The sequence below is a fragment of the Capra hircus genome, chromosome 11 (assembly GCF_001704415.2).
Source record: "Capra hircus breed San Clemente chromosome 11, ASM170441v1, whole genome shotgun sequence".
Classification (NCBI taxonomy): Eukaryota; Metazoa; Chordata; class Mammalia; order Artiodactyla; family Bovidae; genus Capra; species Capra hircus.
In genome coordinates this window covers 99,014,952-99,041,575 of record NC_030818.1, presented here as the reverse complement: position 1 = coordinate 99,041,575, position 26,624 = coordinate 99,014,952, and the positions used below count along the sequence as shown (strand labels likewise).

Sequence of the window (26,624 nt, the reverse complement as noted above, 5' to 3'; positions counted from 1 at the left end):
TCGGCCGCCATGCTTTTGCGGGGCGGTCCCCGTCTGTCATCTTCGAGCCGGGCTCTGACCCGACCCCGAGGACTATTAGAAGACCTGCCTCTGTCAACATGGTTGTGTTTTCCTACCACTCTGAGGGCAGCGCCACCAAAATGACTGAGGGGGGTGCACACCACTGCCTCCCACAGTTTGTGGACGCCTTAATGGAGGTGGGAGAGGGCGAACCGGACGGCGGCCTCCGCCTTGCTCCTCTTCCCGGGCTCCACCGCCTCGTGGGGTTCCCCAACCGCTCATTACGCCCCGGCCCCGCCCCGCGCTCGCGGCTTAGCCTCCGGGGCCGGAACCGGCTCGAGGCCCCGCCTCACGAGTCCGCCTCTCCCGGGCCACCCTCCCCGCCCGGCCCGGTGGGTGGGCGCGGGGCCGCCTCTACCGGCTAGCGGCCGTGACTCGGCGACCTTGGCCCGGAGGCTCTAGCAGCGACCCACCGGCGGCGTCGGCGGCGGCGCGGACCTTGCCCAGGGCGTCGGACGGAGCGGACTGAGTCCGCGGACGGGCTGCAGAGATGTTGGCATTCGCTGCCAGGACCGTGGTGAGTGTGGCCGGGCAGCCGGCCTGGCGGGCCCTGGAGCGGGCCGGGCGGGCGGGCGGGCGGGCGGGCAGCGGACGGGGCCAGCAACGTAGCTACGCCCGAGTGGGAAAACCGGCCGTCGAGGTGCTGGGGCCCGGCGGCCGTTGTCCAACCCAGCTAGGAGCTGCTGGGGTGAGGTCAGCAGATGGACTAACCCCGTTTGGCAGAGGGGGAGACTGAGGCTCAAGGTCAGGAGGCTTTTTGTGGCACTAAATTCCAACGACCCAAGTTGAAATGGATGAAGTTAACAGTTTTATTGTAATTTTAGTCTTAGCGTGTGGGGTTTTGTCCCTTTTGTTGTTGTCGTTGTTAGTTGTGTACAGAATGTGTATCTTTTTGGTTTGTTTTTTTTTTACCTGTGAGGACCGTGGCTTCGGGCCGCACCGCCACCCTCAGACCCAGAACCAAGGAGCGGAGAGACCAGGAATGTCTCCCCGTGGTTACTCTCTGACTCACGCACCTGTCCACGGCTCAGCCTGAGCCATTTCTTCCCCGGCCACTTCTCCAACCCCATCCAGTTGGTCACCCTTCCTGGGTTGATCAAATGGTCCCTGGGGAACTGTGTGTGGCCAGAGCCACTCCAGTGAAGGCATCAAGCTGGGCTGCTCAGAAAGTCCTCCAAATTGGCGGAAGACGGCAGGCGGAAGCCCCACGCCCCCGACTTCCACTAGCCCCTCCCCGCAACTTGATTAGCATCTACAAATCCCCACCCTTCCACCCCGACCACCACCCCCAGTCTTCCCCAGGGCAGCTTGGAGCAGGTGGCACTGCTCTCTGTTTAGATCTCTCTCCTCTCTACTCCTAGTGTATCTCTGTATCTCCCTGTGTTTTTGCCAAGGATATTTAGACACTGCGAGGCCCCGAGGGCTGAGGTACTAATCTACCTTCCCAGAGACTTTTCCATATATTTCAGGGCCCCAGAGTTCCACCTCCTCCTTGCTGGCGCCACCTGAGCCAGCAAGGTGTTCCCATCCCACAGATGGCCTCTAGGTCATCCTAATGACCTGATCACTGCCAGGAAAACTGAGGCAAAAAGAGACTTGGCCCAGCTTCCCTGGTCAGGGGACTCAAATCTAGCCCAATCCCAAAGCCAGCATTCTTTGGTTTATTTTTAATGCCCAAAGGTCTCTACTGGTAACCCCCAGCTGAATGAACTAGACTCAAGAGAACTAGACTTTAGGGGAAGGGTGGCCCAGAAGGAACCAGATGTCCTGGAGGAAAATGCTCACTGGCTGCCCCTTCCCGGGGTCTCCTCCTCGGAGGCTTCATCCCCAGTGTTCAGGACCATATTCACGGTTACAGTATAACCTTGGTGGTCAAGCAGTTTCTGTCCTCCAGCTAAGTATTCCCTCATCACACAGACCGATGCACATTCCAGCAGGTGGAGTTTTAATACCTCTTGGCCTGACTCCCTGGCACTGGACCCATCCAGGGAAGAAAGGGAAACATTTTCCAGGTTTCCTTCTCCTCCAGTGCACAGCGTTATCCCTCTCATCTGCTCTCCATTCCTCCACTTCTGGAAGCTGGGGAGGATGGAGCAGCTGCTCCCGCGGCAACCACAAGCCCAGATGCCACCACAGCCGCTGCAGCCACTACCCCGTCTGCCTCCCCCTGAATCTTGGCTCTTGTCTTCTCTTTCCAGCCCGGGAAAGTGGCTGCCTCTTGCTAGGTTCTGCTCACCCACTTGGTAGCACAGTTAGGCTTAGAGATCCAGCCCAAGAGGCAGACAGACAGGGCTCAGAACCTCAGTCCTGCCATGGAGAACGGGCAGCAGAAAGAGAAGGTATGAAATGGAGCCTCTGCTGCTTGCCTGCCCACTGCTGCCAGCAGCCTTGGACCTTCTTGTCTCTCTCTCTCTCTCTGCCAACTCTCACCCTCCTGCCAGGCCACTCAGCTCTCTCTTGGCACAGCACTGTCCCCATGCCATCCCTCTCCCCAGCCCACAGACAGGAAAAATCCTAAAGGTACTGTCATTGTCTAGCTCTATCTAATTTTCTCTTCTTCCTTCCTATTTCTCAACCTGGTATGGGTGGGAGAAAAGGAGGTGGGGACCTCCGGGAGGGAGCCATCACCTCACCAGCTGGCTGGCTCATCGTCCCAGGGTGAGAAAGGCGGGGCCCTATGCATCCAACAGGTGAGAGGCCCCTCTGATCTCTGCCGCCCCCGGCAGGTGCCATCCATCCTGACTTGGTTCCTGTGAGCCCTGCCAAGATCAGTGGCCCCTCCCCCATCCCTACCTGCATCTCCAGGCCCCTAAGAGGCGGAGACACCTACAGCTGAGGGCTGGGAAACCAGGGCAGGCCCCACCCAAGAGGCTGTCTCTGACACCAGGAATGGGCACATAAGTGCCCAGGACTTCAGCCTTGGGAGCGCCAGGGTCTCCCAGAGCTGGTGAGAGAATGAGCAGGATGTTCTGCTGCCTGCAGGTGAAGCCCCTGGGCCTCCTCAAGCCCTCCTCCTTGATGAAGGTTTCCAGTCGCTTTAAGGCACACCAGGACTCGCTCCCCCGGCTGCCTGTGCCCCCGCTCCAGCAGACCCTGGACCATTATCTCAAGGCGCTGCAGCCCATCGTGAGCGAGGAGGAATGGACCCAAACCAAGCAACTGGTGGAAGAGTTCCAGACAGCAGGTGGTGTGGGGGAGCGCCTGCAGAAGGGGCTGGAACGCAGGGCCAGGAAGATGGAGAACTGGGTGAGTGAGAAAGCAGGGGGCACACCAGTCCCTTTGGCGCATGTGGAGGGTGAGGGGAACAGGACCACTCCCGGAAGGCCTGGGTCGTTGTGAGCGCCCCTCCTGTGGCCTGTTGCTGGCTGCATACCCCCAATTTTCCAACACAGGCTGCACTGGTACATCCATTTGCACCATGGAGTTTCCTGAGCACTTACTCTGTGCCCAGCACCAAGCAGGGTGCTGGGTGAGCAAGAAGGACATTGTCAACAGCCTGGTGGCATTGACAGTCAAGTAGAGCAGGGAGAGGACACGCGTGAGGGGACCAGGCCGTATCAGGCAGTGCAGTTCTCTCAAGTGGAGAGGATGGAGCAGGCGTGAGGGTGGAGAGTAGCTTCTTCGCTCCAGAGGGGCAGGGAGGACAGGGCAGAGGCGGTGCTGGGTCTGCGTGAGACAGAGGGGGCAGCGCAGGCACAGGTGGAGACAGCTGGCGGGTTCAGGGACGGGGGCTGGAGTGGGGTGCAGGGGTGGGGGGTCCCGGGAAGCCCCTGGACTGGAGCTCAGTGGGAGGGGGCTGTGGGGTGATCGTATTGACAGTGACTGACTGTCCTGGTTCTGTGTCTCAGTCTTTCACAAAGCTGTGTCCAGCGTGTGCAGGCGTGTCTGCGCTGGTGCCCCGGGCACTTTTCTGTGTTCATCTCACACCCAGCATGAACTTAGGGCTCCTGTGCTGGTGGGAGGGAAGCGCAGGTGGGAACAGGAGCCCATGGGCAGGCTGGCGGGGAGAGGATGGAAGTCATTCAGTCCAGGATATGTTTTGGTGTCGGTGGCACTTGCTGATGGGGCTGCGGGGTGGACAGTCCAGGCCTAAAGCAACTCTGTGCAGGGAGGGAAGGAGGGCCATTGAGACAGGGATGAATGGAGAACCAGAGATGGGTCTGGCCCTGTAAAGTGAGAGGCGCTGTGAGGGAGCAGGTGGAAGGGCAGGGGCTGCACAGAGAGGAGGTGTGAGACGTGAGCCGGCCACCAGCAGAGACGAACCTGCGGTAAGGTCGGAATCTTACTGCATCTGGGATCTGGCAGTTTTCCAACTTTGTTTGTAGCCAGAACTGTTATTTCAGACTTAATCTGGCTAAAAGAGTGGGAGCACCAGCCCGTCTCCACTCACGGGCCCTGGAGGGTTTTGCCCCTGCTCAGCAGATTTTCACTGAGGGAATGCCGCCATCTGCAGGGGCTCCCCTGGATTCCAGAGCTCTGGTCAGAGGCTCTGAGATCTCCAGGGCTGTGGGGGCACTTGGCTGAAGGGCAGCCCAACCTGGCTGTCCCCAAGGGGAGGGAGCTTCTATCTGCCCCTCCCCATCTACAAATGAGAAAACTGTGGCCCAGGGAGATGGATCGAAGAGCCACACAGCAGTGCTCAAAGAGGCTCCAAGCTAGACAGGAGGGCCTGGCTGATCGGGGACCATGTCTCTAGGTCACAGATCAGCAGACAGCAGTTGCCTACAGGCCTGCTGTGTGACCCAGGCATATTGCCCTTGTTCACCCCTTGCCAGGGGCCAGTGGCCAGCAGTTTCCCAAGGGGAGTCCATGTGATAAGAGGCATGTCCTACTGCATTTAAGATAGATGAGGAAGCACAGTGGGGGTTGAGTCTCCAGGGATTGAAGGACCTGCCACAGAGGGTTGTGCTGGGGGGAGTGTGTAGTGGGGGTAGTATTGCTGTCAGCACATAAGGCTCAAGGATGATGGTCACCTGCAGGTCCCAAGACAGGAACCTTTAGCTGCATATCCATGGAAATACCCCACCCTGGGCAGAGAGTGGCCAGCCTAGTAGAGAGTCACCTACATCTTGTCACTAGTACAGTGATCTGTCTTTACAGAGGCTCTGAAATGTCCAGGACTGTGTTCCAGATTGCCCTGACCTTGAGATCCAAGTGGCTGTCCATTCCCTAGCCTGACAGCAACAAAGCTGAGGGCACAGAGGATCAGGGTTTCTGAGGGCTCCTGCTTCCCTAGAATATGCCCACCTGAGATGGGCAGAAACTTACTTATCAGACTTTGTTTTCATATAACTTTCTCTCTTGCTTCCTTTCTATCAGACGTACATTTTTATTTTCTAAAAGTACTAAAGTCATTGACCTGAAATATGTCAATGAAGAGAAGGAAAAAATGACTGATATTTCTCCCGCTGTTCTTCCCCCAACCCCAGGTTTCCTGCCAGTCTTTTTTTCCTTGAGAGTGTTGCCTGATTCCCCTTGCTAATGCTGACTGGCTCCATTAGAGGGACGAGGATGGATTGCTGCTGGGTTTACAGGACTGGGGGGTTCTGGATCTGAGCATTCAGTCTGAGAATCTGTGCCCACTAGAGAGGGCAGAGGGCACCCAGCCAGCTCTGTTGGCCCTGGTAGTGAAGGGGCAACCAGGTCCCCATCCATCCCTCCTCACGGGCTCTGGTCCTTCCCCAGCTGTCCGACTGGTGGCTCAAAACAGCCTACCTCCAGTACCGCCAGCCCCTGGTCATCTGCTCCAGCCCTGGTGTGATGCTGCCGAAGCAGGACTTTGTGGATCGGCAGGGCCAGCTCCGGTGAGTCACCAAGGTGGGGGCAGAGCTCTGGACCTTCCCAGGGCCCTGATGTCCACTTCCCCCAGGAGAATAGAGGGGCCCCAGCCTTGTTCATTATCTTTCATCCCCACAAATAGCCTTAGGAAGTAGGCAGCATCGTCCCTGTTTTATAGATACGGAAACTGAGGTTAGGAGCAGTGAAGGGACCTGCCCAAGATCACCTTTCAGGATTGACTGACCTGGACATGAAGCAGAATCTTCCTGACTCTTGTTAAACACCAAACTGCAGAGTAGGACTCCTCCCTTTCCCTAAACCTGAGGCTACCACTCACCCCAGTTCTGGCACTTGACCTCTTCCTTCCCACTTTCCTCAGCTGGCCACAAGGGTGACCTTTGTACACAGTCCCGTTTTCCACATTCAGCCATGTCACTTTGCCTTGGCCTCTATTCCAGTTTTACCAGGGATAAAAATACCAGTGACAAGATCTCCTGCCCAAGGACTAGTCAGTCTCTCAGGGCCATACCTGCTTCTTTTAAAGGGACCAGGGCACCCCAGGAAGGACCAGGGGTTCAAGCCCAGAAACTCTAGCCAGCGGTCCCCATGTTGGGGGCCAGGAGCACCCCCATGCGTCAGGCATGGTTGATGTGGCCCAGACGGTTCAGGGAGGAAGGAGCAGGTTGACTGAGATGCCCTGGGGGACACACAGGCCCAGAAACAGGAAGAGATCTAAGAGGGGGGACATCTCAAGCCACTGTCCCCCCAGTCACCCTTCGCCTTCCCCCCACAGTCCTAGGTCCCTCCCTAACTGATGCTTCAGAACAGGGTGAAGGCCTTCCAGGCTCCAGGCTGTGAATCAGGGCCTTGGACCCTCTGAGGATGGAGCCAGCCATAGTCATGCTGCTCAGTAGCACCAACGTCCTGCCAATTGCTTGGCCAACACATCACCCTAATCCCTTTCCCTAGAGATTATGCAGAGTGAGACAGAAATACAGGTTCTACACTTGAACTTCTTCAGGCTCTTTAGGCAGTGAGAGGAGTGAAACAACCTCCTTCTGGCTGTCCACACAGCCTTCGGATTTTTACTTTGTCCCTCCAGGTTCGCTGCCAAATTAATCGAGGGCGTGTTGGATTTCAAGGCTATGATTGACAAGTGAGTGGCCCTATCCCCACCCTGTCACCTCCCACCTGGACCGCCTAATTACTACAGCCACTCCAGCAGCCCAGCCCCACCCCCTGCCTGACTGCTGAGCAGGCCTAGAGCTCAGTGGCTTTCACTTCCTGCTGACCTAGCCTCTTTGCGGATTGGGGAGGCAGAGCATGGGGATCGGGACACCTGAGTTCTCAGCTCCAGCTACCGTGACCTCCTCCAGGGGACCCTCTCCCAAGAGATCCCTGGAATTGATGTCCCAGCTGAAGAAGGGACCCCAGGGGATGACTCACTGCTTCATCTTCCCTGTGGCAAAGTGAAGCCCAGAGAAGAGAAGGGAATTTCCAGGGTGACTCACAAGTAGGGTGGCTCGCAGGCCTCCTGACCCAGTTGGCCTCCAACAACCACCCCCCTTCCCCTCTTCCCACGCTAAATGCGGGGGGTGGGCACCAAGGGGCCCAGCACTGCTTGTGTGAGCCCCACTGCCCAACCCAGCCTGCAGCCAGACCCAGGAGCTCCCTGTGGATCCCACCTACCTCCCTGTCCCTCTGCCCCTGCAGCGAGACCCTGCCCGTGGAGTACCTGGGGGGCAAGCCACTGTGCATGAACCAGTACTATCAGATCCTATCGTCCTGCCGTGTGCCGGGCCCCAAGCAGGATTTGGTCACCAAGTTCAGCAGGACCAAGAAGCCGCCTATGCACATCACCGTGGTGCATAACTACCAAGTGGGTGATCCCCCTGCAGCTGTTCAACCCCCACATGGTTGCAGGAAGAAGCAGGGCAGGGCTCAGAGTCAGCTTCCCCAACACACTTGCCCATGTGCCCTTGGAACAAGCAGGCCCTGGACCTCTTCTCTCCACTGGGTATCCAGACAGGCCCCGACCCTGGGGAGGCCTGCAAGAGTTAGGGCCTGGTCAGCCCGGGGAGAGCAGTGCAGGGATCTCCTCCCCTTCCTTGCCCTCGGCCTGACGCCGTCCCCTCAGCTGGGCTGGGAGGTGACCGCTGCCTGTCTGAGGCCCCCACAAAACCCCTTCTCTCCACCTGCCTGTGCCCGGACAGTTTTTTGAGTTGGATGTGTACCACAGCGATGGGACACCCCTGACCTCGGATCAGATCTTCACACAGCTAGAGAAGGTCTGGAACTCGTCACTGCAAACCAACAAGGAGCCCGTGGGCATCCTCACCTCCAACCACCGTAACTCCTGGGCCAAGGCCTACAGCACCCTCATCAAAGGTACCCACATCAGGCCCCAGCAACCCCTGTCATGCTGAATCCCCTTGACTCAGAGCGGGCGCTGTTGGCCCCATTGCACATAAGGGAAAACCTCCGTTGGGTTCTGTTAGTTTCTTCTTTCTGTTCAGTAGCAAGTTGCAGTGAGAACGCATCCTCTGAGGAGCTCACCTTCACATCCCCTCCGAATCCCGTGTTGGGCAAGAGCATCTTCCCCAGAATCCACTCCCGTGTTGGATCCCCAGCTGCCTTACTGGCTCTCTCTGTGACCTGGGCTTCTGTTTTCTGAAGGAGGGCAGCAGTGCCTCATGGGGTGGTCTGGGGCTACAGGGCCCTGTTAAAGGAAACTCTAGAGACCTCCCCAGGCCTAACCCTCACCGGCCCCCCCACACATACACATCCCCACAGACAAGGTGAACCGGGAGTCAGTGCACTCCATCCAGAGGAGCATTTTCACCGTGTGCCTGGACGCACCCATGCCTCGGGTCTCGGAAGACACGTACCGCAGCCAGGTGGCGGGCCAGATGCTGCACGGGGGCGGCAGCAAGCTCAACAGCGGCAACCGCTGGTTCGACAAGACACTGCAGGTAAGGAGCTGGCAGGGCCAGGACTCCCACCCCCAACCCGCACCCAGGCTCAGCCCACTGCCACCTCAGGACTTCCTGTCCCTCCCCTGGACTCTGGCGTCCCTGGCTTCCCAGCTTGTAAAGCAGGGGGAAACCAGCAGGTGGACGAGGCTATAATTAGCTGTCTTTCCCAAGCCTGGCCCAGTAACCCCTGTCACCTCCAACACATCCGTCTGTGATCAGGGAGAGCCTGGAATGTGGGGCCAGGCTGAGTGGCACGGTCTTGGTCCTGACTTTCCCTCTTACCTGTGAAATGGGGTAGTGGTAGGACTTCTGGGAACGGTAGGTGCGAGGACCCAGAAAGGTCTCTGAGCACAGGATGTGCTTAGCCTGACCTGGGACAGGCGTCCCAAAGTCCCTGGTGAGTGTTAGCTGTTATGAATAAGAGTAATAAGTCAGCCGAAGTGTTTGAGATGGTTCAGAGCACCCCCCCCCAGCAGGGGACCCTGCAGGAGAATGGCTGCTGGGGCCTAGAGCTGTCAGGGACCCCATCTCCCCTGCAGTTCATCGTGGCCGAAGACGGTGCCTGTGGGCTCATCTACGAGCATGCGGCGGCCGAGGGACCCCCCATCGTCTCCCTCTTGGACCACGTCATTGAGTTCACGTGAGTGTGGGTCTCCCACACTCCAGCCAGTTCTCCAACTCCTGATGACAGTGACACAGAGTTGACAGACGAGCTCTCAGAGGAGGAATGGCCTTCTCCCTTGTGCTGGGAATCTGTGCTTCTTCAGAGGAAGCCAGAAGGGGGCGTGGGTTTCAGAGTCCATCAGAGCTGGATTTGCATTCTGGCTTTGCCACTTCTCAGCTCGGTGACCTTGGACAAGTCCCTTCTCCTCCTCCAAGAGTCTCCCTGGACTGGTTCCCTCCTCCCCATTGTAATCCCGGGGATGGACCCAGGTTCTGGAGGCTCCTGGTAGGAGACTGAGACCTCACATCCTGTGCAGGAAGAGGCCAGAACTCGTGCGGTCTCCCATGGTTCCCCTGCCCATGCCGAAGAAGCTGCGGTTCAACATCACGCCCGAGATCAAGAGCGACATTGAGAAGGCCAAGCAGAACCTCAGCATGTGAGTGCTGGGAGGGGCTCCTCTAGCCAAAACAAGAGCCAGGTCCGCCATGGTGCCTGCTGGTTCGGAGACTGCCCTCGGCCCCTCTGTGGGGTTGGCAGAGGCTGCTGGGTACTGCTCCTCACTTTCCACCCCCACCCCACCCCCAGCATGATCCAGGACCTGGACATCACGGTAATGGTGTTCCACCACTTTGGAAAGGACTTCCCCAAATCGGAAAAGCTGAGCCCGGATGCCTTCATCCAGATGGCACTGCAGCTGGCCTACTACAGGTACACCCCACACCCTGGGAAGGAGGATGAAGCCTGGGGGCAGGTGGAGGGACCTTCCAGGGGTGAGCTCAGCGCCTTTCCCACCCAGGATCTATGGGCAGGCCTGCGCCACCTACGAAAGCGCCTCTCTGCGCATGTTCCACCTGGGCCGGACCGACACCATCCGCTCGGCTTCCATGGACTCGCTGACCTTCGTCAAGGCCATGGATGATCCCAGTGTAACGGTGAGAGGTCGGGGGCAAGGGTGGGAGAGCTGGGTTCGAGCCTTTCTCCCTTCCTTCTCCTTCTGTCAATGCACGTTGAGCATCTACTATATTCCAGACCTGTGGTGGACACTGGGCATCTCATGGAAGATGGAGCTATGGATTTATTGGTGCGGAGCTTTCTGGCAGCCAAAGAGAAAAGGGAGCTCCAGTGGATCCTTGAGCAACTCGGGGGTTCGGGGCACTACACAGTTGAAACTCCCCGTGTCCCTTTATAGTCGCTCTCTGTGTCTGTGGTTGTGTGTCTGCAGGTCCAGCCCTCCCCTCTGTGGGCTGTGTCATACTGTTGTGTTTTTTGACAGAAGTCCTCATATAAGTAGGCCTGCACAGTTTAAACCGAGTTGTTCAAGGGCCAGCCACCAGCAGTGAGCACTTGCCCTGTGTCAGGCCTTGGCTGGGGACTGGCCAGTCTGTGCTCTCAGGGAGAACAGAACCTGGAGTGGGGAGTGGGCCCCTGAGGGGGGAGCAGGGACAGGAAGCGTCAGCGCCCTCTCCCCTTCACCTAGGAGCACAAGAAGGTGGAGCTGCTGCGGAAGGCCGTGCAGGCCCACCGAGCCTACACCGACCGGGTGAGCCAGCACCCCCCATCCCTGCTCCCTTGGCCCTGGGTGTGACCCCCTGGCCTGTCCATCCCTGCAGCAAATAGCTGCTCCCCTTAGCATCAGGCACCCCTGCCCTAAGCACTGGGGCACTTGGAGCAATGCTGAACATCCCCATTCTACAGTGGGAGAAACGAAGGCGAGGCCCAGCAACTGCCCTGGGCCCAGGTTGGTCTCTGGATGTTGTGTCAGGCGCCCTTCCCGCTGCCCCAGAGCCCAGGATGCTGAGGGTGTGCACAGTCTAGCGGACCACAGGGCGCCTGCCTTCTGACAGCTTGGGCTGCAGTCCAGGGGTGGAGGTCCGGTTCCCAGCCTAACCCTGAGTGCCTGCACACGCCAGGCTTTGCCCATGTGATGCTCAGGCAGCTACTTCGATCAGTGCCGCCCCACAGAGGGAGTGCAGTGATTGTCCTATCTCACAGATGAAGACACTGAGGCCCCAAGATGTCAGTGACCAGCCGAGGTCCCACAGCCAGGATGGGGCCGGGCCACCCAGCTGGAGGCCTGTGCTCTTAGGCTGTACTTTCCGGCCTCCCTAGAGGCAGGGGAGTCCCTAGCCCTCAGTTTCCCCGTCTGTGAAGTGAGAGCTTTCCTGCCTGGCTGCTCTGGTCTCACTGGTCTGAGGGCCAGTGAGTGGAAGAGCCATCGCCACCAGAGGCTCCTAGGGAGGGCGGCAACTTGTGGGGCTACAGCCCCTGCTCCTGACAGCTCCCCTCCCTCAGGCCATCCGTGGGGAGGCCTTTGACCGGCACCTGCTGGGCCTGAAGCTTCAGGCCATCGAAGACCTAGTGAGTATGCCCGACATCTTCATGGATACCTCCTATGCCATCGCCATGCACTTCAACCTCTCCACCAGCCAGGTGAGCCACTGCCTTAACTGCCGGGGGGTGGGATGGACAGAAGCCAGCGAGGCTGCACCGAGGTCCGAAACACAGTCACTTGGAGGTGATGTGACTCACACAGGCCACTCCTGAAGCAGCTGAATTCTGGGATCAGGGGCTTGCCTTCACCTCTGGCAGGCTGAAAAGGAGTCGGGACCCCTCCTCTTCCTTGGCTTCATTCACTCACTGATCAGATGCTAAAGAACATCTGATCTAGGCCAGCCTGTGCAGGGTACTGGGATACTGCCCCCAGGGGCTCACAGTCTAGGCAGGACAGTGACAGCCCCCTGGGAATGTCAGGGAAATCTGTAGAGAGGTGTCACCAGAACTGCACCCCTCAGGACTTGAGGAGAGTCAGCTATCTGCTGAAGACAGGGAGAGGGCGTCTCAGGCAGATCATGGTGGGAGCCCACGTGGAAGGCAGGCTGGTGGCACCGTGGGGCTGGGATGAGAGCCTTGGTCCTGTGCCATCCTTAGGTCCCCGCCAAGACAGACTGTGTCATGTTCTTTGGGCCCGTGGTGCCAGACGGCTATGGCGTCTGCTATAACCCCATGGAGACACACATCAACTTCTCCGTGTCAGCCTACAACAGCTGTGCCGAGACCAATGCAGTCCACCTGGCGCACTATCTGGAGAAGGCACTCCTGGACATGCGGGCTCTGCTCCAGAGCCACCCCCGGGCCAAGCTCTGAGCCCGCTGCTTGGCCTGCCGGTGCCACAGCCACCCCGCCTTGGGCTGCGCCACCCACTGGGCTCCACTACTTTGCTCCCTCTTCCCCTGGGCCCCACAGATCTCAGTCAGGGACGGCCACCTTCAGCAGGGCCTGCGGACCCAAGCTGAGTGCCTTTCACGGGTCTTCGCCAGCACCCAGGCTGAGTCCAGAAACTGAAGAGGAGGTCGGCCCGGGCACCCAGTGTCTCACTCACAGTGGCCTCCTCCTGGGAAAGGAACTAGCTGAGCTCAGCCCCCATGAGGGTGGGGACTGGACAGGCCCTTCCTCACTAGCTCAGCTCTGCCCAGCTTCTGTTGCCTGCACAGCCAGGCTGAGGTCTGTAGCCCAATCCCTCAACTCCCAAGGACCTAGAGATGAAATTATCTGGAGCTGCAGTCTCCAGGCCTCCCCACAGCTGAGGGGTCAGGGGCGAGGTGTGCTGGTGGCGGGGAAGCCCATTCTGCATCGCAGCGCCATCCGCCTGCTCTTCTGAGGATGTGGCTCAGTGGACCTCAGTGCGCTTGCTTTCACACAGCTTGATTCCTGAACCATGTCCTGGTTGTATAACAACTTACATGGCAGTTAATAAAAGGGAAATGTGTTGGTAAAGAGTTGTTTCAGCCGAGGAGGCAGGCAGGGCGGGGCAGGCGCCTGGCCCTGCCCTCCCCTGACTTTCCCTGCATCTGGAAGCTGGTGTCCAAGCAGCTAGTGGGCCCAGGGGCACGCCCCCAGAGGAGCCGAGCTCTCAGGTGTGGGTCAGGAAGCCGAGGGCTGGCTCAGACCTCAGGGCTCTGAGCATGGAGCAGCAGACCCAGGCCCGCATTCTTCAGACACAGCCCTCCTACCTGTGACTTGGGCTTCAGGTAGGGACAGCTCTCCAGGGGCCTTTGGGCCGGGGTCTGGGGTCTGTGGTCTGGGCCCAAGGCTATATCTGCTGCCCAGCACTGAGCCCAGCAGGAGTGGTGGCTGAGCGGCTGTCTGACCCCAGCCCTCACCACTGCCTGGGGCCACCCAGTCAGAACCTTGTATGTGTCCCCAGCCCCAGTCACCCAGCACAGTCCCCATGCCCTGCCACAGTCAACTGGGCAGCTTACGGAGAGTGGAGGGACTCTGGCCCTAGGGAAGACCCTGGCCCAAAAGGAAGATGCTGAGGGTGGGAGGGACTACCCAGCCTGGGGGTGAGGTGCTTCGTGGCCTGGCTAAGCTGCAACGTTCACTGAGGGAGGTTGTCTCCGTGTTTCAGAGGATGGAGCAGACTCAGGGAGCACATGCCACATGCCCAAAGCCCCAGGGAGCAAGGAGCGGAGCCCCAGCCCTGTGAGGAGTGGGTGTTGCCAGGGCGGGCCCCTCCCAGCCTGGCCTGAAGGGTGGGTCCCCTTCAGGGACCTCGAGCAGGACCTGAAGAGAATCCCATCACGACAGCACAGAGGCCTTGCTCTGCAGCTGGGGAGCGGCTGGCCCCTGGTGTCCCCAGGCTGGATCTCAGGAAGCAGGGCCCACAGCAGGAGCTGAGTGCTTGCTGTGTGAGCCTCACTAGGCGGGGTGGCTGCCCCGACCCAGCTGAGGGCAGTCAGGGAGGGGAGGCAGTGATGCAGGCCAAGGACACGGCAGGGGCACATGTCCGTGACTCCAGAAACTCAGATAGAACTGCCTGGGGCTGACTACAAGGCAGGATTTTCCCCAAAATGTTATCTTTGTGAGGTCATCCCTTTGCATTTGGGTTGTTACAGGTCTCATAATGTGGAGGCTCACTCAGTTCTGTAGAGCAGCAAAGTACTGCTTGAGGAAGACACATTTACCTAAAATAGCCGTAATCAGTACTCTGGTGGAACTTCCGGGGGAGGGGAGAGTCAAAGTACCATGAAGATGTAGTCATTATCCCTGGGGTGTGACCTATGACACAGGTCTCTGGACACACGAGGGGAGGTAAGTGTTGGGGAGATCACATACTCCTACATGATCAACTTTTGAAATCCAACCATCTGAATGCTGTGCCACTGTGTTTGGAGTAAAATTTCCAAGTACAGCGCCATGCTTGAAATGCAGAAAGTCCTGCCATATCCCAAATCGCTTGTCTAGTGGACCTGGGCGAATTAGGTCAGCAGACTGAGGCTGCCCAGAAATAGCCAGACTCTGCCCTGATGCCAGTGATGCAGATGATGAACTCTTTTTTTTTTGCAAAATGAATGAAAAAGAACTGTCATAAGTTTATATATTTTGTGTAATATATCATTTGAAATTTGAGAATGTAACATATATATAATTAATAAAATCATAAAGAATACTTGGCTTTTGCCTAGATCCTCTGGAAGTTTGTCTCTCTGGGTTGGCATGAACTTGATTTGGGCTCTCTCCATTGGGGAAGTGCAGTGGCTGGAATCAAGGGCAGGCCTGGAATGGGGACAAGGGAGCCTGCCAGGAGGCTTTGCTGTCTCCAGTGCTCTTGCCTGGAGAATCCCAGGGACAGGGGAGCCTGGTGGGCTGCCGTCTGTGGGGTCACACAGAGTCAGACACGACTGAAGCAACAGGGGCTCATGGGCCAGGACCCACACTGGCCTGGGAGGTGGAGAAAGTGGCTATTTCAAAGATGCTCACAAGGAGTTCCCAGGTGGTCCAGGGGCTAAGTCTCCCTGCTCCCAATGCAGGGGGCCCAGGTTCTATACTTGGTTGAAGAGCTGGATCCCACATGTTAACAACTAAGATTCCACATGTCACAGCGAAGATCCCCAATGTGTCAGCTAATATCCAATGCAGCCAAATATTTAAGAAGAAACAAAAACCCATAAACAACACTTAATCCAGATTTTTTCTTTAAATGCTTATGAAGTGGAATGAGCGAGGCTTGGTGACCAACTGAATGGGAAAAGATGGAGTTAGGCGAAGTATGCAGTGGGGTGCTGGGCAGTTCTGAGAGCCCAAGCAGGACAGTGTGGACAAGTGCCAACTGGGGTAAAAGCAGTGTTTACCTGGGACTTGGGGGAAAAGCCATGGCTCATCAGACAGCCCTGCTGCTGTTTCTCTTGCTGCATTCTAGATTTCCTCTGACTTCTCCAGTTTTTCCCTTCAACTGTGTCTAGTAGACTGTTATTGACCTACCTATCGAGTTGGTTTGTTTGTTTGTTTTTTTGCTATTGTATTTTTCAGGATTCATTTAAAAATCTGCCAGGGTTCACATTTGTAGTTTCCTATCCTCTGCAGGTATTTTCAAGTTTGTCCTTTATTTCTTTAAAAAAGTGAAACAACTTACAACCTGCGTCTGATCACTAGCACCTGACGCGTGTGTGGATTTCTTCCTGATACTTGTTTCCTGCTGGTTCTCAAGGATGGTGGTGACTCCTTTTCTAACTGGTCAACTTGGTATTTTGTTCATGGTAACTTCTTAAAACTATATATAACTGAAGTCTAGCATGAAGGTTCCTCCCTCCAGGGATCTGTTTGCTTCTGCCACCTACATGGGATGAGGTCACCTGAACTAAATGTCAAGGTTCTGTGGACCACGGTGGGGCACCCAAACCCAGCCTTTGAGCTCATGGGAGGCTGGGATGAATTACTTCTGATTCACCTTCAGCCTAAGGGTGAAGCTCTTCTGAATCAGCTTTAATGAATTAAGGAAAAGTTAGAACCCCCACTCTGGACCCTTGAAATGACTTGTGCTCATTTCACTCCAAGGACTCCAAAACCCAGGTCAGTTTGCAGTTATTTCTTTCAAAGCTCGATACCTGTCTGCACACTCAAGAAGTAGTGAATTCAACAAGGAGTGGAGCTGTTTATCCTGGCAGAAGCTGAGGGAGGACAGATATGCTGGTTTTCCTCCATCCTCAAGGGCTGTCAGTCACAGAGAGGAAAAGCCAGGCTTAGTGAGAGCAGAGCCAGCCAGGATGACACAGGGAGGCAGACGGGGGTGCCGAAAAATACGCGACAGCAGGGAGCTGACCTCAGAGCCTGGTGTTAAGTGTCGCTGACACCATTCCAACCCTGGCTTTGGGGGCTGGAGGGGACTACATGTCTCGGAGATCCTTAGGATTTTTTGGTCTTCGCCACACACCTTTGCCCCTCAGGGTCATGTCCCCACGGCTGTGTCCCAGCCCCCTCCCATCAGCTCAGTCAATGTGCTCAAGCTGCCAGAGTTCAAGATTTTATTTTAAAACAATAGTAAACAATTTCATTGATTTTTCTTAAGTCAAACCACCTCACACTTGGCTTGTCTCAGGAGAAAAAAGTAAAAAATAAAAATAAGGGAAGGAAAGGAAAACGTGGGGACCGACCAACCTTCCCCAAAATTAGGCCCCTGGTCCTGACGTCTGGAATGGCTTTGGACACTGTCTCGAACAAATGAGAAAAGAAAGCACCAAAATATTGTGCTTCAGCAGCAGGTTAATAACCTCCATAAAGAAAAGGTGGTGGTGGTGGGGGGTGGTGGGGAGGATGGGGATCGGAACGCAGATCCTGAGCAGCCTGGTTCAGCTCTAGAAGCTTCCGAGTTTGGAAGCATCTCCTCTCCAAAACTCCATTTCAAAGAGACATCAAGATTGGGAGGAGCTGGCCTCCGAGCTGGGCCCTGGGGATCTGCGAGTCACACCCCAGACACAGGCCAGGGCGACCCAAGCAGGTTCCCAGCCTCTCTGAGAGGGTGGGAAGGATGAGGAATGCTCAGAGCACACAGAGGGCAGGCTGGGGGGGACAAGACTGTAGACACCACCGCCTCACTCCCCTCGCCAGTTCCCACTCCCTCTGCAGTTTGGGTGGAGATGAAGACGAACCAATACCGGACGGCGGGACAGGAAAGAGCTGTAAACAGCTTGGGTTTGCTCACCCACATGTGCAGGCTCTTTTTGTCAGAGAGGGACCACTGTCTTGGGGACAGGGGACCAGAGAAAGCCCTTGTGGTGCAGGGTCGATGCGGGCAGGACACAAGGACAGCAGCGCCAGACGCGCGCTCTCTCTGGGCCCGGGCCCACGCAGGAAACACTGACCGAGGTTCTGGAATAGCATTGGCGGCAGGAAAGGCGTGGGGATGCTCCCTCCCCCAGGGCCCCCAGGCAGGCCACCTCTCGGGCCCAGGGCAAAGGGCCTGGGGAGCTGACCTGGGCCCCTCAGTACGCAGGGAGGCCCCCGCACAGCAGGCTCTTCTAGCCTCCTCTCCAAAATCCCATCTGCCTTTGACAAAACCCAAAAATAAATAGTGTGCATTTTTCACGCCACCTGGATTTCCTGGCCCTGTGACCAGAGGTGCGAGCCGTCTTTCTCTACCCCACACCCCAGTGCCCATGCCAAGGGCACTCTCTGCCCAACCGGGGACTGGCAGCAGCACTGCGAGGGTCTCTGGCCATGAGCCCCCACCGCCCCCCAGCAGGCCCTCCAGGGTCCTGGCTGAGGGGCTGGCTCAGCCCTTTGGTCCACTTTGTTCATCAAAATTAAAATAAGCAAAAAAAAGGCTCCACTCGGTGACTTGGATCTGTAGAGGTCTCTGCTTCATCCCTCTGTCTGTCATCCCATCCATCCTGCAAGGCATCATGCAGGCCAGATCTGGAGGCTGGAGCCAGCCATGCTCACCCGTCACTGCAGCTTCGTCCCCAGCTTGCGCTGTCTGTTCCTACAAAATGGGGGTGGGGGGGTCAAATGAGGTGGCTCCTGGCGTTCAGTGAGCCACTCCCTCAGCTGTTCCCTTCCTACTCCCAATCCCATCAAAATGAGTGAATGCCCGCTCCCAGGGGGCCCCAGGGTCAGCTTGAGCTGGGCCAATCAGAGCTCGTGCTCGGGGACCTGGGACTTAGGGCAAAGAGAGGGTCAGTGTCTCTGCTGGGCCTGCATCCCAGGTACTCAGCTCTAGAGTCCAAGTGCAGAGCCAGGGGCAGGGCTGGGAACAGGATGAGAGAACAGAGGCATGAGGGGCCTGGCTGGATTCCAGAAAGTCTGGGGAGCTCCCACTTACAAGTGGGATTCTGTTATTATCAACCGAAACAGATGAGAAGATAGTCGAGTTCTCCTTCTGGGATGGATAGAAGCAAAGAGAGGGGAACTGCTGACCCAGTGGATCTCAGTACCTGATTTGGGGGTGTGGGTGTGCCTACAATGGGCTCAGGAAGCTGAGGGAAGCAGGGGCAGTCCTGTTCCCAGGAGGGCCTGGCTGAGGTTCAGATAGGAGGATGGGGCTCGTCAAGAGTCCCACCTGAAATGCAGAAACCCACCTGCACCCACGGGTCCTGCATGTTGCAGTCCCAGCCTCACCTACTGGCCAGCCCCCTTCTTCTCCTGGGCTCTGGCCACATCTGCCTCTATCTGCTGACTCAGAAGCTATAAAGCTGTTTTTCCTATGCTGACAGCCTTCTCCCTGCCAAGTCCCAACTCCAATGATCCTGCTTTCTCCCACCACGCCCAGCCAGCACGGCCAAGCACCCCAGCCCCGCATCACGTTCCTGCCGCGGGCTCTCAAGACCAAGGCACTGGTCACACAGGTAGGCGCCTGATTCCTTGTGACCATCCCTTGCCGGCCACTGCCCTCCTGCTCTGTGCCTGCCCCCAGCACACAGTCTGGCACAGAGCAGGGGCACGTGGAAGTTTTGGTGAACGCAGGGAGGGGCGGGGCGGCTCCAGGAGCCAGGTGGAGAGCCTCGGCCAGCTGCGGCCTCCTGCCAGTAATGGGATTGCCTGTTCTAACCCCCTCAAATCCCCTTTCCTCGTGGAGACAGGGCTTTACCTCTAAGTTCATTAGGATAATATGGACCATGATGTTCTGGACACATGTCCCAACCGGGGGGGGCCTGCCCTGTAGCTCCTCTCACCAGGAACCCAGGGCTCCTCAGGAAACCTCCCAGGCTTGCATGGGAGCCCAACCTTGCCTCAGCTCCCCTCTGAACCTGGAAATGAGCCAGGCCTTCCCCACCCCAGCTGGCATCCCACCCAGAATTTGAAGCGCACGGAGAGGAGAGCTGAGTCAGAAAGCAGCAAAGTCAGCTCCATCCCAACCCACTGTGCAACCTCAGGTGCTCCTAACTCACCGTGCCTCAGTTTACCCTTCCAAAGAAAAGGGTCTGAACAGAACAGCCCCAAGGGGCTGTTGACACACAGGCCCCCCCCGAGAGTCCTGGCTGCCCAGCTCTCTGGTTCTGGGCCACAAAGGTTAAAAGCATGGCTCTGGGCCCAACAGCCTAAGTTCCCAGTCTGGCTCCCACACCTGCGGTCTGCATATCCTCAGTCAAGTGACGCCTCTCTGAGCCTCAGTTTTCTCATCTGTAAAATGGGGTCCAGCGGAGGATTCAGTGAGGCAGTATAAGAAAAGTCCTTAGACAAAAGCCTGGTTCTTGGGGTGCCTTCCAGAAATGGGAGCAGTGCTGCCTGAGGGCTGTGCCCCACTGAGCCAGGACCTGGTGACTGCAGTCCCCTTGACTTACCTGGCTTCTGCCCGGGTTACTGTGTATTCAAACCAGAGGACGTTGGGAATGAGGCTCGTGTCTCGGATTAGGAAGAACTCAGAGACAGGCCTGGAGAGACAGACACCCAGAAAGCCAAGAACACATCAAGGTCTGTGACCAAGCCGGACATCCCCCCCACCACTGGGCCAGCAACACACCCTCCCCCTGCCGATCAGAATCTTTGCCTGGCCTGTGCCCCCAGGGCCACTGAGAGACCCAGTTGGGCCACAGGTGTGACACTCGGGCAGGGGCATGGCCCCAAGGAACGTACAACCCAGAAGGACACACGCTACCAGAAGGACACACGCTGCTTTCCACGTTCCCGAGAGGCCACGCAAGGACAAAGGCTGGCACCTTAGCTTCTGGACTGAGAAAATCCCTGGGGGAGATAGAAGCCAGGCGAGCAGGCCCTGCTCCCTACGCCCACCAGAGGCCTGGGCACTGGGGCCCTCCCCAGGAGACTGAGGCTGGGATCAGCACGTCTGGGTCCCCTCACTGGGCCCCTTGGCAGGAGGGGGCCCAGGACATAGTGTCTGGGACGGTGCAGGGAGAGGGGACAGCGACACAGGAGGGAGGCAGTTACCAGGCTGCTATCCTAGGGAACAGCGGGGTGAGGACCTCCTGGGTGAAGACGAACCAGGCAACAGCCATCAGGCCCCCAGCGACGCCCCCGTACAGCACTTGGCCCCAGGTGTGGTACAGCAGGTAGACCCTGGGCCACGGGGAGAGGCAAGTTCACAGAGCTGGCCGCAGACAGGCCTGCATGGCCTGTGCCCCCACACCCGCCTCCCAGCTCCCCCAGGGCCCAGAGAGGGCAGAGTCCTGGGGCCACACGGACTCGGAGCTGCTTCTGGTCAGGCAAGGGGCCACCCCCCGACGCTGCAGAGGTGAAGGGATGGCACGGCTGGGGCATGCCCAGCCCTCGAGCTTGGGAGTTTGTCTGTTTCAGGACAAGGCAACAGATGGCTGACACCGGGACCACGGGCCCCACTGAGAGTAGAGAGCAAGGATTGGGTGGCAAGGGGCAGCTGGAGCCCTGGCCTTTTAACCTGCGAGGCTGGGGGGCCCCTTCCCGGCCCTGCCCATAGGCTCCAGGGCTTGGGTCCACCATGAGGTCCCAGAATCCAGTCAGACCTCAGTGGGCAGGGGCGGGGCGGGGACGGGGGGCCTCCCCCTCCCACTGTACCTGCTGTAGGAGACTAGAAAGGCCACGGTGAGGAGACCCAGTGAGAGCACGTGCCTCCACAGCAAGTCCAGGAACCTGGCGTTGTTCGTTTGGTGCATTCTGGGAAAACAACCCTGTCAGGCGGCCTCAGCCCACAGCCTGGGGCCCCGGCCCCTGCCCCCGCACACACAGCCCCTGGCCCCCATCCGCAGGCTCCCTGGGCGCCTCCTGCCTTCACTGGAACTTCTCCCGCCCCCAGGAGACGCCAAGCCCCAGGCAGCGGGCATCCCAAGTGCTCGCGGCACTTTGGGTCCCTGGCAGAGCCCGGCCGGGGCAGAGGCTCACCTTAAATACAGAAAAAGGAAGGAATAGATGGAGAAGAACCACATAAACTGGGAGTGGCTGGAGGGCATCCCGTACTTGGTGCCCACTGCCGTGTGGGGGCCTGGGGAGGAGAGAGAACAGGGCATGGTGAGGGGATGCAGGCCTCCCCAGGACACCCTCATCTGGGGGACTCCCGAGGCCCAGGCCCTACCTCCACAGGGCCGTGGCTCCTGGATGACGTGTTTGATCAGCCAGTTGACCCCCTCGTTGAGAGCCAGGCCCCCCAGGAACGAGATCTGCCGGGAAGACGTGTGGTCGGTGGGGCCTCTGGGTAACCTGCTAGCCTCAGACTGAGCCTCCCAACCCCCGGGGACAACCTGGAACCAGCCAGGAGGCTCCACACACTTCGAGAGAGGTGGCAGCGTGGAAGGGAAAGTAAAGCACCTGGGATGGGATGAGGAGGCCCCTCCTCCCCGGGGTGGGGCGCGGGGGAGCGGGACTCACTCACCGTGTGCAGCTCCCGCTTGAATATAATGAGGGTCACAAAACCAACAATGACAAATACGGGGCTGAGGCTCAGGTAGGCGAGGACGTGGCCAGAGAGGTCACCTGGAAAGACAGGGAGGACAAGGTGAGGACAGGATCGAAGACGGCCTGGCCCCCAGCAAGTCAAGTCGGGCCTGGGCCAGAGAGGCGGTCCCAGCAGGGCCCCAGAGGGCAGGGCCAGGTGACCGGGGTCGCCTCTGGGTACTGGCTGACCACACCACCTCAAGCACAGAGAGTGTGCCAGGGTGTTTACTCAAATTCAGAGGGCCAGGGTGAGCCCTCAAATTCACAGATAGTGAGTGTGAAGCGGGTGCGTCACTGGGCCCATTCCACAGATGAAGCCACTGAGTCCCAAAGGAGTTGCATGACTGGTCCAAAGTCACACAGGCAGGAAGGAGGCGGGATCTGGCTAAAACTCAGAGGAGGAGATGGTTGGATGGCATTACCGACTCAATGGACACATTAGCTTGAGTAAACTCCAGGAGTTGGTGATGGACATGGAGGCCTGGCGAGCTGCAGTCCACGGGGTCGCAAAGAGTCGAAGACAACTGAACTGAACTGAACTTACCCGTTATCTCGCCAAAGCAGGAATGTGAACCTAGCTTTGTCAGGCCCCAAACGCTGGACTCTGGACCAGGAGACAGCCCAGCAGGCACAAGGATGCCTCTGGAACACAGCACTGTGCTGAGATGGCCCCAGCCCAGCCCTGGGCCTCCAGGGGAACCTGGCACTCTCTGGACAGCACACAGGCTTGGGTCTACACTGCAGACTCGGACAGGGAGCAAGGCCGGTTCTGCTTTGCCCACTATGGCCGCCTGTTGCAGTAACGGCTACCCACTGCCTCTCTACTGGCAAAAAAAATGGCCACCTATTGGCTGCTGTCTTCTACCCCCAGAAAGGCCGGGGAGGGGAGGCAGTGTGAGGATCCTGAAGCCAGCTGACAAGAGCCAGCTGCCCCCTTGCTCAAGGGCAGGGCTGACGCCAAGTCGAAAGGCTGCCCTCGCCCCTGGGGGCAGGGCAGCCACGTGGCCACTCTGGGGTCAGAGTGTGTGGTTCAGTGCCCAGGCCAGAACTGTGGCTACACAGACTCTGGCAAGGACTTGACCTCCCTGACCCGCAGTTCTTTCACCTGTGAACCAGGGATGTCAGTGCCCACCTCCTCTGCCCATGGGAGCTGTGACGTGACCAGGCCTGTGTGATGCCCGGCTTGGTCGCTGGCACCCAGGGCACTTTCAGGTTTGGAGAACCCAGCATCGAGAAATGGCCCCACCACCAGCCTGGCCTCAAGGAGGCAGCAGGGAGGTACCTGCACAGGGCTGAGCCCGGCTTCCAGGCTGAAGAGATGGGCACACACCTAGCCTTGCCCACACTTACCCAAGGTAGGGCAGGCTTTGAACTGGCCTTCGAGAACCGGTCAGATAGTGCTGCCCCAGGCCCACTGAGTGACACCGGGGTGAGGCTCTTCCCTCTTCCGGGGCTCTGTCTCCTCATCCACACAGTGGCCCGGCCCCTTCCAGCCCTGAGACTCTGGGTCTCTCAGCTATCCCCCTGGTGCCCAGGACCCTGGGTCATACAGACAGGAAGTGGCTGGCACCCGCAAACCTTTGGCCACCTCCACGGCCTGTTCCACAGCAAGCGCTACCTCTGGAACCTGCTGCAGACGCTCTCAGTGACTCTGGCCTCACCACTCTCCGATCGAAGCCCCTAGTGGCTCTCTCTGCCCTTGGGATAAGCCCCACCTCAGCCGAGCTCATCACGCCCTGCAATCCTGCCCGCTTCCCTCCCACCCTCTGCTCCAGTTCCAGGGACTACATTCTAGTTCCCTGAATACACCGGGCTCTGCTCTACTTCCAGACTCTGGCACATGGTTTCCCGCGCCTGGGAGGCTGAGTTAACACAACATAAATTAAGCACCCACCACAGTCGCCAAAAAAATAAATAAAAGACACTTCCCTGCCATTGCGGAGCTCTCAGAATCTGTAACCAGGGCATCGTTTATGACACCACTCATTAGTGGAGACATCTGCCCAGTATCTGTCTCTCTCTCTCTAGAGAGCAGGCACCATGAGTGCAGGAGTGGAATCTCTACACCCCACTCAACCCCCAAACCCAGCACAGCACTCTACACTTAACCGGGCTCTAAAATGATGTTAGGGCTTCCTAACATCATGATGTAAAGATTCTGCCTGCCAATGCAGGAGACACGGGTTCGATCTCTGGGTTAGGAAGATCCCCTGGAGGAGGAAATGACAACCCACTCCAGTATTCTTGTCTGGAGAATTCCAAGGACAGAGGAGTCTGGTGGGCTACAGTCCATGGGGTCACCAAGAGTCAGACACGACTTAGCGACTAAACAAAAACAAACTGATGTTAAATGAATGGAGGAAGGAAACAAGCGTCAGTGTAACGAGGGGTGTGAAGGAGAAGTGCAAGGGGCTCACAAAAGAATTAGCAGGGGACTAGAAGACCCCCAGAGAAGAGGCCCTCAGGCTGAGCCAGGTCTCTCCTCTGGTCCCTGAAAAGGGTCCTTCATCACAGCCTGAGTCATGCTGCTCTCACCTGCCAGGTTTCTTCCTCTCACCGTGAACACCCAGAACATCTACTCCCTGCCCAGGGAGGGGAAATCAGGAAGGTGCTGAGACCTTGAGGCAAGACTCTTCCCTTTTCCAGGCTGCAGTTTCCCTCCTGTATAGTGGGTTCCCCGCCCCCCCACAGTCCAGGAGTTCAGGGACATATCCATCTGTTCACCAGCCAAAACACAGAGCGAGCCCAGGGCCTGGCATTCAGGAGGTGCTCAGTGGACACCAGCTGAATGAATGATGGGTGAACGGTGGGCAGGCAGGCAGATGGCAAGCTAGAGCAATAGTAGAGCTGCCCCACCCCCCACTAGAACCTAGAACACCTAGGGTCAAAGTTCTCTGGCATCCAGCCCTGGGGCCCTCAGCAGGGCTAGGTTCTCACGTCCCTGGGAGCAGGCCCTTCCTGGGGCCACCAGGGCTCACTGAGAGGACGCCCCCCGCCAGCCTCACCCGACACCCAACCATCCTACACAGAGATGGAGGTGTGGGCTTGAGAGGGTCCTGGGAAGGTGGGATCACATTCATTGCAGTTATTTCTTGAATGTTTACTGTATGCCAGACATTGCACTCAGCATTTCTCATACCTCCTGTTTCTGATTCTCGCACCACCACCAGAAGGGAGGCACTGTGATCAGTTCCACTTTGAAAAGGCACAGAGGGGTGAAGTCACTTGCACAAGACCACGGCTTGAACTCTGACCCCAAGGCCCAAGCTCTGCAGCACTCTACTAAACCGCCTCCGGAACAGATCACTCCAAGACCTGCCAGGTAGAAAGCCCTGAGCTTCTAGAGCTGGGTCCGATGGGAAGCTCCAAAGGTTGTCTGCCCTCAACCCCTCAAGGTCCCCTGAGTTGTGGAGCAGTGCCCTGCCCAGGGCGTGGCATCAGAAGAACTCCAACAACGAAGAGCTGCCTGGCCTCGATTTGCACACTCCCAGCAATGGAGAGCTCTTTCTTACGGCTGCCCAATAGCACTGTTTGCAGAAAGCAGGCACTCCCTACGCGCCGGGGAGAAAGTCCAGCCTCTCCGGCTCCGAGAATGGCAGAGAAGAAAGGCCCTGGTCCAGGCCAGTTATCCTTTCCAACCTCACCCAGACCACCACCCTATGACAGCCCACCGGCGTCCCGGGACCCAGGGGAGCTCCCCGGACGCGCAGCCGCAGAGTGCGCGAGAGGCGCTCACAATTTTGCCCAGCTCATCGCCACACCACTGCGCCTGCGCGGCGCGCGCGCCGGCCGAACCCCTCCATGGCACACTATTTGACAGTTCCCACCCGGGTGCCCCGGCGCCCCCTCCGCGGGCTTGCGCCTGCCAGAGCACCAGGCACTGACAGGCCGGCCTCAGAAAGTCGTCCTCGGAGCCGGGGTTGCCTTTTACCTGCAGGATATTCGACGTGGGTGAGGGTCACCGGCCGCCATGAAGCGGGGAGCGAGCACTGTCCGTCCGCTGCCATCTTACCCGGAGACCGGGCTTCGCCCAGTAGCCAATGGGGAGCCAGGGGGGCGGTGGTCCTGACCTATCACGCCGGAGAGGCTCCGCTCACCCAATCGGAGACCGATGCAGGTAGCGGCGCAGCCATTCAGCGTTCAGGCCGTGGGGCTGGCCCGAACGGCGAATCAGTACGCAGGGCCCCTAGGAGCCTGTTAGCCGTCCCAGCCAGCGCCCAATCTGGGGAAAGCGCAGGTGAGTGCCTGACCAATCAGAGAAGGGCAGGGTTTCGGCGAACCACAGGGGGCAGCACAGCCAATCAGAAGGTCAGACCGGCTCGCCGTGTGGGCAGGGCGGGCCAATCAGCCCCTAGCTTGGGGGGCGTGTTGAACTTTTGGTGGGAGCTTTGGTTTTGCGGGGATCTGCGCGGAGTGAAAACTGCCCCAGTACTCTGATCCCGCCCGGGGTCTGCATGTGCCTGGGCTCCCGTCAGAGCGCGTGCTAGAAAAGGGGAGGCAACCTCGGCACG

The 26,624-nt window shown here is 58.1% G+C and overlaps 2 protein-coding genes across 4 annotated transcripts; one reads left to right on the top strand and one right to left on the bottom strand.

Moving 5' to 3' along the window:
* CRAT (carnitine O-acetyltransferase) lies at positions 72-13,251 on the top strand. Of its 2 annotated transcripts, XM_018055947.1 has the most exons (15): positions 72-577; positions 2,259-2,399; positions 3,043-3,306; positions 5,746-5,864; positions 6,941-6,994; positions 7,552-7,717; positions 8,052-8,226; positions 8,632-8,810; positions 9,353-9,453; positions 9,794-9,913; positions 10,063-10,185; positions 10,274-10,409; positions 10,955-11,017; positions 11,770-11,907; positions 12,406-12,621. In XM_018055947.1, exons 2-15 carry the CDS (start codon positions 2,373-2,375, stop codon positions 12,619-12,621), a joined length of 1,881 nt encoding a protein of 626 aa, XP_017911436.1. In that variant the 5' UTR covers positions 72-577; positions 2,259-2,372. The 2 variants fall into 2 exon arrangements, with proteins under 2 accessions (XP_017911436.1, XP_017911435.1); XM_018055946.1 differs by lacking the exon at positions 2,259-2,399 and having other exon boundaries at positions 12,406-13,251.
* DOLPP1 (dolichyldiphosphatase 1) lies at positions 16,765-26,166 on the bottom strand. Of its 2 annotated transcripts, none has more exons than XM_018055944.1 (8): positions 26,045-26,166; positions 22,052-22,152; positions 21,755-21,839; positions 21,565-21,664; positions 21,241-21,339; positions 20,638-20,766; positions 20,034-20,123; positions 16,765-18,235 (listed from the first exon to the last, which is right to left on the bottom strand). In XM_018055944.1, the coding sequence occupies exons 1-8, from the start codon at positions 26,118-26,120 to the stop codon at positions 18,199-18,201; spliced, it is 717 nt and encodes a 238-aa protein (XP_017911433.1). In that variant the 5' UTR covers positions 26,121-26,166; the 3' UTR covers positions 16,765-18,198. The 2 variants fall into 2 exon arrangements, with proteins under 2 accessions (XP_017911433.1, XP_017911434.1); XM_018055945.1 differs by lacking the exon at positions 26,045-26,166 and adding an exon at positions 24,649-24,880.

What these genes read in the sequence shown, in the direction of transcription:
- CRAT (XM_018055946.1), top strand. Translation starts at nt 551, where the DNA reads ATGTTGGCATTCGCTGCCAGGACCGTG. An exon ending in CATTCGCTGCCAGGACCGTG is followed by an intron (nt 578 to 3,042) that starts GTGAGTGTGGCC and finishes TGCTGCCTGCAG; the next exon opens with GTGAAGCCCCTGGGCCTCCT. An exon ending in GCCAAGCAGAACCTCAGCAT is followed by an intron (nt 9,914 to 10,062) that starts GTGAGTGCTGGG and finishes CCCCACCCCCAG; the next exon opens with CATGATCCAGGACCTGGACA.
- DOLPP1 (XM_018055944.1), bottom strand. Translation starts at nt 26,120, where the DNA reads ATGGCAGCGGACGGACAGTGCTCGCTCCCCGCTTCATGGCGGCCGGTG. An exon ending in CCACGTCGAATATCCTGCAG is followed by an intron (nt 22,153 to 26,044) that starts GTAAAAGGCAAC and finishes CTGTCTTTCCAG; the next exon opens with GTGACCTCTCTGGCCACGTC. An exon ending in TTTCTAGTCTCCTACAGCAG is followed by an intron (nt 20,767 to 21,240) that starts GTACAGTGGGAG and finishes CCCGTGGCCCAG; the next exon opens with GGTCTACCTGCTGTACCACA.